Source organism: Micropterus dolomieu, linkage group LG18, assembly GCF_021292245.1.
Source record: "Micropterus dolomieu isolate WLL.071019.BEF.003 ecotype Adirondacks linkage group LG18, ASM2129224v1, whole genome shotgun sequence".
Taxonomy (NCBI): Eukaryota; Metazoa; Chordata; class Actinopteri; order Centrarchiformes; family Centrarchidae; genus Micropterus; species Micropterus dolomieu.
This window is the reverse complement of record NC_060167.1, coordinates 419,193-426,265: the sequence shown is the minus strand read 5'-3', so window position 1 is coordinate 426,265 and position 7,073 is coordinate 419,193. Positions and strand designations below refer to the sequence as shown.

The following is a 7,073-nucleotide window of genomic DNA, read 5'->3' as shown; positions in this document are numbered from 1 at the left end:
AGGGGACAGGGCACAGGGGACATGGTAAAGGGCACAGGGTACAGGGCACAAGAGAAAGATGATATGGTAAAGGGCACAGAGCACAGAGTATAGGGGACAAGGGACAGGGGACAGAGTATAGGGCACAGGGGACATGGCAAAGGGCACAGGGGACAGGGCACAGGGTACAGGGCACAGAGTATAGGGGACAGGGCACAGGGGACATGGTAAAGGGCACAGGGTACAGGGCACAAGAGAAAGATGATATGGTAAAGGGCACAGAGTATAGGGGACAAGGGACAGGGGACAGAGTATAGGGCACAGGGGACATGGTAAAGGGCACAGAGGATAGGGCACAGGGGACATGACAAAGGGCACAGGGTACAGGGCACAGGGAAAAGAGTATAGGGGACAGGGCACAGGGGACATGGTAAAGGGCACAGGGTACAGGGCACAAGAGAAAGATGATATGGTAAAGGGCACAGAGCACAGAGTATAGGGGACAAGGGACAGGGGACAGAGTATAGGGCACAGGGGACATGGCAAAGGGCACAGGGGACAGGGCACAGGGTACAGGGCACAGAGTATAGGGGACAGGGGACAGAGTAAAGGGCACAGGGCACAGGGCACAGGAGAAAGATGACATGGTAAAGGGCACAGGGCACAGAGTATAGGGGACAAGGGACAGGGGACAGAGTATAGGTCACAGGGGACATGGCAAAGGGCACAGGGGACAGAGTATAGGGCACAGGGGACAGGGCACAGGGTACAGGGCACAGAGTATAGGGGACAAGGGACAGGGCACAGAGTATAGGGCACAGGGGACATGGCAAAGGGCACAGGGCACAGGGGACATGGTAAAGGGCACAGGGCACATGCAACAGGACACAGGGGTAAGTCTTTACAAAAGTCAGCTAGGAAAATGCACAGTTACCCTTTTCCAGTTGCAATGGCACAGGGGAAAGGGGACAGAGGATAGGGCACAGAGGACAGGGCACAGGGGACATGGTAAAGGGCACAGAGGATAGGGGACAGAGGACAGGGCACAGGGGACATGGTAAAGGGCACAGAGGATAGGGGACAGGGGATAGGGCACAGGGTACAGGGCACAGGGAACAGAGTATAGGGGACAGAGGACAGGGGAAAGGGGACAGAGGATAGGGCACAGAGGACAGGGCACAGGGGACATGGTAAAGGGCACAGAGGATAGGGGACAGGGTACAGGGCACAGGGGACATGGCAAAGGGCACAGGGTACAGGGCACAGGAGAAAGATGACATGGTAAAGGGCACAGGGGACAGGGTATAGGGCACAGAGGATAGGGGACAGGGTACAGGGCACAGGGGACATGGCAAAGGGCACAGGATACAGGGCACAGGAGAAAGATGGCAGGGTATAGGGCACAGGGCACATGCAACAGGACACAGGGGTAAGTCTTTACAAAAGTCAGCTAGGAAAATGCACAGTTACCCTTTTCCAGTTGCAATGGCCACAGCTTTAATTACAGAAGCATACAACTAAATCACTTGGATCGAGACAACTCATGTCTTTTTTGATCAATGCAGTTAATCCCTTTGTGGGTCCAGGTTCAAATTATGGTTGCCAATGTAAAGCAACTCAAGTTGGGCTGGACTCTCAATCCAGCTTTTCTCATGGTCAACCTGTGGTTGATCACATGGTCAATAAGTGTGGCTCTGATCAGATCAGTGATGGCTCTCTTTCCTTCTCTTCTTTTCCTTCGTCCTCTTCCAACTCTTCCTCCTTGACCATGTCCTTGTTGTCGTCCCCTGCGTCTCCCTCCTCCTCCCCTTGCTCTCTGTCCATTGTTGGCGTCCATTGTTCAAACCAGGTAATTTGACCTTTGACTTATTTATAAGTGGTTAGTGATCGGTTAAGCAGTTAGTGTTTGCACATGTGAGCAGTGGCTGTGTGACCTGGTGAAGAAGTGCAGCATTTTGATTACTTGTGTTTGGAAAAGGAAAACAAGTCACTTCCTGTTAGATTTTTGGGTCTGAGGTAGAGAATTGTTTTTAGTGTTTTGAAAAAAGTGTTTTATGCGGATGAAAACTGAAAGGCTGAGAAAGAGCTTCTGGTTTTCAAGATTTGAGGTGAGGTTTTGCTCTTTGAGTGAGAGGTTTCAAAAATCGTGTGACATGTAAAGATTTTGTGTGTAAGCAGCTGTAAAAAACTGTAAATGAGCGTTACTTGCTGACACACACACACACACACACACACACACAGGTACAGGTGACAGGTGAGATGGAAAAAGTGTTGACCTACATTCAGTCTGTCTGCTGTAACAATCAGATTACAGGGCCTTTAAAGTTGCATTCAGTCTTTTATTTTGAAGGCAGCTCTGGTTCCTACAGGTCAGCATGTTATTGGTGTGTGTTTCCGTCACCACACACAGAACTATAATTCTTTTCCAGGTTTTTTCTGTCGCTGTGATACTTTGATCAATAGTTTGGTGCAGTTTTTCTCTCTGAGTGCCAGACTCTGAACAGATCAGACCTGTAAATCATTAAATCTGCATTCAAAACAACTGATTCTGCTCTCATTTGGTCTGTAAACATCTTTCAGCACAAGATCTCTGATTGAACAACCAGTGCATTTGTTAAGGCCTCTAAACGTTACGTTCAGTGAAGTCAGTGGAACAAAGACTTCCAAGACTAGTTGAAGGTAATCTGTTTTCACATCTAACTGTATGTTACCTGTAACAATCAACAAAATAACTTCCATAATATCTATCCCATAATCTTCTTCTCCAGTCATTGATCCAAGAAACAAACTTTTATTTCCACATACAGGTTTGTCTGATCAAAGGTAACTGAGCCTGATTGATTCCATCTGTTCAGCTCGCGTTGAGAGGAAGTGACAGTGTTCACTTTACTGCGGTCACCAGCTGAGTTTATCACCGTGTGAAACCACTTTGATCAGTGTGAGTACAGGTGGACGAGTGACTAACTGTTAACTCAGTTTGTTATTCTGATCTTTGTCTGCATTTACTGATTTCTGCATCATTTCTTCTGTCAGACTGACGTCAGGTTCAGTGTCAGCGTGACACCGACACTCCGCAGGTCGACGCCGCTCTCCATGACGACGCTGCCAACACAGTCCAAAGGTCACCTGTTCAGACTGCAGCAGGAACAGGTGAGCCGGGTCACATGGCTGTCTGTCTGATAGCAACTGCAACCTGATAGGCTGGAGCCAGGCAGTGATGTCATCTGATAGGCTGTAATCTAGCAAACAGGTGTGACATGGAGAAGGAGAGAAGAAGAAACAGACGACGGATGAGAGAAGGAGAGAAGAAGAAAACAAGTCAGAGAAGAGGAGAAAAGGAGGAACAGGAGGAGTAAGAGGAGGAGGTGCAGATGGATCGCAGTGTGATCCGGCTGAGTCACTGTCAGAAGGAGATCTTCTGCTTCTCGGTGCCAGAGGAGTGTCCGAGCTGTGGGGAGGAGCTGAGGGGGAGCAGACTGCAGGAGGCGCCGGTCAGCCTCCCGTCCCCCCTCACCAACGGACACAAGAGTTCCTGCTGCCTGCTGGTTGCACCTGCACACGACAACCTCAACAGGTAAACACAGTCCAAGCCAGGCTTAGAGACCAATATGACCTGTTGAGACCAGTATAACCAGCTGAGACCTGTATAACCTGTTGAGACCAGTATAACCAGCTGAGACCTGTATAACCTGTTAGACCAGTATAACCTGTTGAGACCGGTATAACCAGCTGAGACCTGTATAACCTGTTGAGACCAGTATAACCAGCTGAGACCTGTATAACCTGTTAGACCAGTATAACCTGTTGAGACCGGTATAACCAGCTGAGACCTGTATAACCTGTTAGACCTGTATAACCTGTTGAGACCGGTATAACCAGCTGAGACCTGTATAACCTGTTGAGACCAGTATAACCAGCTGAGACCTGTATAACCTGTTAGACCAGTATAACCTGTTGAGACCAGTATAACCTGTTAGACCAGTATAACCTGTGAGACCAGTAAAACATGCTGAGACCAGTATAACATGTGAGACCAGTATAACCTGTTGAGACCAGTATAACCTGTGAGACCAGTATAACCAGCTGAGACCAGTATAACCTGTTGAGACCCGTATAACCAGCTGAGACCCGTATAACCTGTGAGACCAGTAAAACATGCTGAGACCCGTATAACCTGTGAGACCAGTAAAACATGCTGAGACCAGTAAAACATGCTGAGACCAGTAAAACATGCTGAGACCAGTATAACATGCTAAGACCAGTATAACACATGAGACCAGTATAACATGCTGAGACCAGTATAACATGTGAGACCAGTATATCCTGTTAGACCAGTATAACATGTGAGACCAGTATATCCTGTTAGACCTGTATAACCTGTGAGACCAGTAAAACATGCTGAGACCAGTAGAACATGTGAGACCAGTATAACATGTGAGACCTGTATAACATGTGAGACCAGTAAAACATGCTGAGACCAGTATAACGTGAGACCAGTATATCCTGTTAGACCAGTATAACATGTGAGACCAGTATATCCTGTTAGACCTGTATAACCTGTGAGACCAGTAAAACATGCTGAGACCAGTATAACATGTGAGACCAGTATATCCTGTTAGACCAGTATATCCTGTTAGACCTGTATAACCTGTGAGACCAGTATATCCTGTTAGACCTGTATAACCTGTGAGACCAGTAAAACATGCTGAGACCAGTAAAACATGTGAGACCTGTATAACCTGTGAGACCAGTAAAACATGCTGAGACCAGTATAACGTGAGACCAGTATATCCTGTTAGACCAGTATAACATGTGAGACCAGTAAAACATGCTGAGACCAGTATAACATGTGAGACCAGTATAACCTGTTAGACCTGTATAACCTGTGAGACCAGTAAAACATGCTGAGACCAGTATAACATGTGAGACCAGTATAACATGTGAGACCTGTATAACCTGTGAGACCTGTATAACACGTGAGACCAGTATAACATGCTGAGACCAGTATATCCTGTTAGACCAGTATAACATGTGAGACCAGTATATCCTGTTAGACCTGTATAACCTGTGAGACTAGTAAAACATGCTGAGACCAGTATAACCTGTGAGACCAGTATAACATGTGAGACCTGTATAACCTGTGAGACCAGTATAACATGTGAGACCAGTATAACATGCTGAGACCAGTATATCCTGTTAGACCAGTATAACATGTGAGACCAGTATATCCTGTTAGACCTGTATAACCTGTGAGACCAGTAAAACATGCTGAGACCAGTATAACATGTGAGACCAGTATAACCTGTGAGACCAGTATAACCTGTGAGACCTGTAAAACATGTGAGACCAGTATAACATGTGAGACCAGTATAACATGTGAGACCAGTATAACATGTGAGACCAGTATAACATGTGAGACCAGTATAACATGTGAGACCAGTATAACATGTGAGACCAGTATATCCTGTTAGACCAGTATAACATGTGAGACCAGTATATCCTGTTAGACCAGTATAACCTGTGAGACCAGTAAAACATGCTGAGACCAGTAAAACATGTGAGACCAGTATAACACGTGAGACCAGTATAACACGTGAGACCAGTATAACATGTGAGACCAGTATAACATGCTGAGACCAGTATAACATGTGAGACCAGTATATCCTGTTAGACCAGTATAACATGTGAGACCAGTATATCCTGTTAGACCTGTATAACCTGTGAGACCAGTAAAACATGCTGAGACCAGTATAACATGTGAGACCAGTATAACATGGGAGACCAGTATATCCTGTTAGACCTGTATAACCTGTGAGACCAGTAAAACATGCTGAAACCAGTATAACCAGCGTGAATCCTGTTTACTCCACAGAGAGTTTGATGGGACGTCAGATCTGCACACCGGCATCTCCAACACTACAGGTGGGACTCAGGGGTCAGAGGGCTGTCCAGTTCCAGTGTCCCCTCCCAGCTGCTGACAGACTCTGGGGACTCGGTTCACTTCCTAAAAAATCTGAAATGTGCTTCAATATCCTTTAATTTGTGTGTGTAAGAGACCCAGGTTCGAATCCCACACGTCCACCAATGTGTCCCTGAGCAAGACACTTAACCCCAGGCATGATGCGACCTCTGACATATAAAACAACTGTAAGTCGCTCTGGATAAAAGAGTATTTTATCATTTGCAAAACACCAGCAGACTTCCTGCTGTACTCTCAGACTGCAGGTTAAAGCGCCACAGTTCTCTACACACAGATGTAAAGATAAAGTTTACGTAAATATTCTGCTTAGATTTTCAGCACAGTATCTCAGTCTGGTCAGAAATGCAGGACATTTGCCGTCATTCTGCTTTTAACAGTTTTGACATTTGAAACATGTGCTGCAGTGTTCTGCAGGTGGTGTTTACATTTTACTCATTTAGCTGACGCTTTTATCCAAAGTGACTTACAGTTGTCATATAAGTCAGAGGTCACACAACTCAGGAGCTGCTAGGGGTTAAGAGTCCTGAACACAGGTGGACGTGTCAGTGGGATTGAACCCAGAGCTCCCACATCAAAGGCATGTGTCTTATCCACTTCTCCCCCAGCTACATCCTGTAAACACAGTAAAAGGGATGACTGATGAAGTTCAATTTTATTTATATAGCGCCGAATCACAACAACAGTTATCTCACAGCGCCTCATAAAGAGCAGGTCTAGACCGAACTCTATGATGATATTTACAGAAGCCCAACAGTTCCCACCAAGAGCAGCACTAGGAGACAGAGGCAAGGAAAAACTTCCTTTAAGAGGCAGAAACCTCGAGCAGAACCATGACTCAGGGTGGGCGGCCGAGAGAGAGAGAGAGAGAGAGAGAGAGAGAGGGAGAGAGAGAGAGAGGGAGAGAGGGAGGCAGCCTACACAATATACATACAGAGGTACAGACAGTGAAGGTGATGTTGCTATAGACTAAATGAAAAATGGTACAGATATTTATAATAGTGTTAATGGTAACAATTGTAATGTTAATGATTATAATAACAATAATAATAATAGGACTAGTAACAATAGTTGTTGCAGCAGAGGGTGTCGAGCAGGAACACGGGGGCAGCAGGTG

General features: G+C 46.2%; 1 protein-coding gene across 3 annotated transcripts in view; it reads left to right on the top strand.

Annotated features, from left to right (window-relative positions):
• The window catches only part of LOC123986965 (MKRN2 opposite strand protein-like), a 16,782-nt gene that overhangs the window by 3,077 nt on the left and 6,632 nt on the right, over positions 1 to 7,073 (top strand). The window contains exons 2-6 of one of the 3 annotated variants that reach the window (XM_046075436.1): positions 2,560 to 2,658; positions 2,787 to 2,917; positions 3,013 to 3,129; positions 3,223 to 3,553; positions 5,852 to 5,901. In XM_046075436.1, coding sequence (XP_045931392.1) covers positions 3,351 to 3,553; positions 5,852 to 5,901 — 253 coding nt within the window. In that variant the 5' untranslated portion in view covers positions 2,560 to 2,658; positions 2,787 to 2,917; positions 3,013 to 3,129; positions 3,223 to 3,350. Of the gene's footprint in view, positions 1 to 2,559; positions 2,659 to 2,786; positions 2,918 to 3,012; positions 3,554 to 5,851; positions 5,902 to 7,073 lie in introns of all 3 variants that reach the window. The other 2 variants (XM_046075435.1, XM_046075437.1) reach the window with 2 other exon arrangements.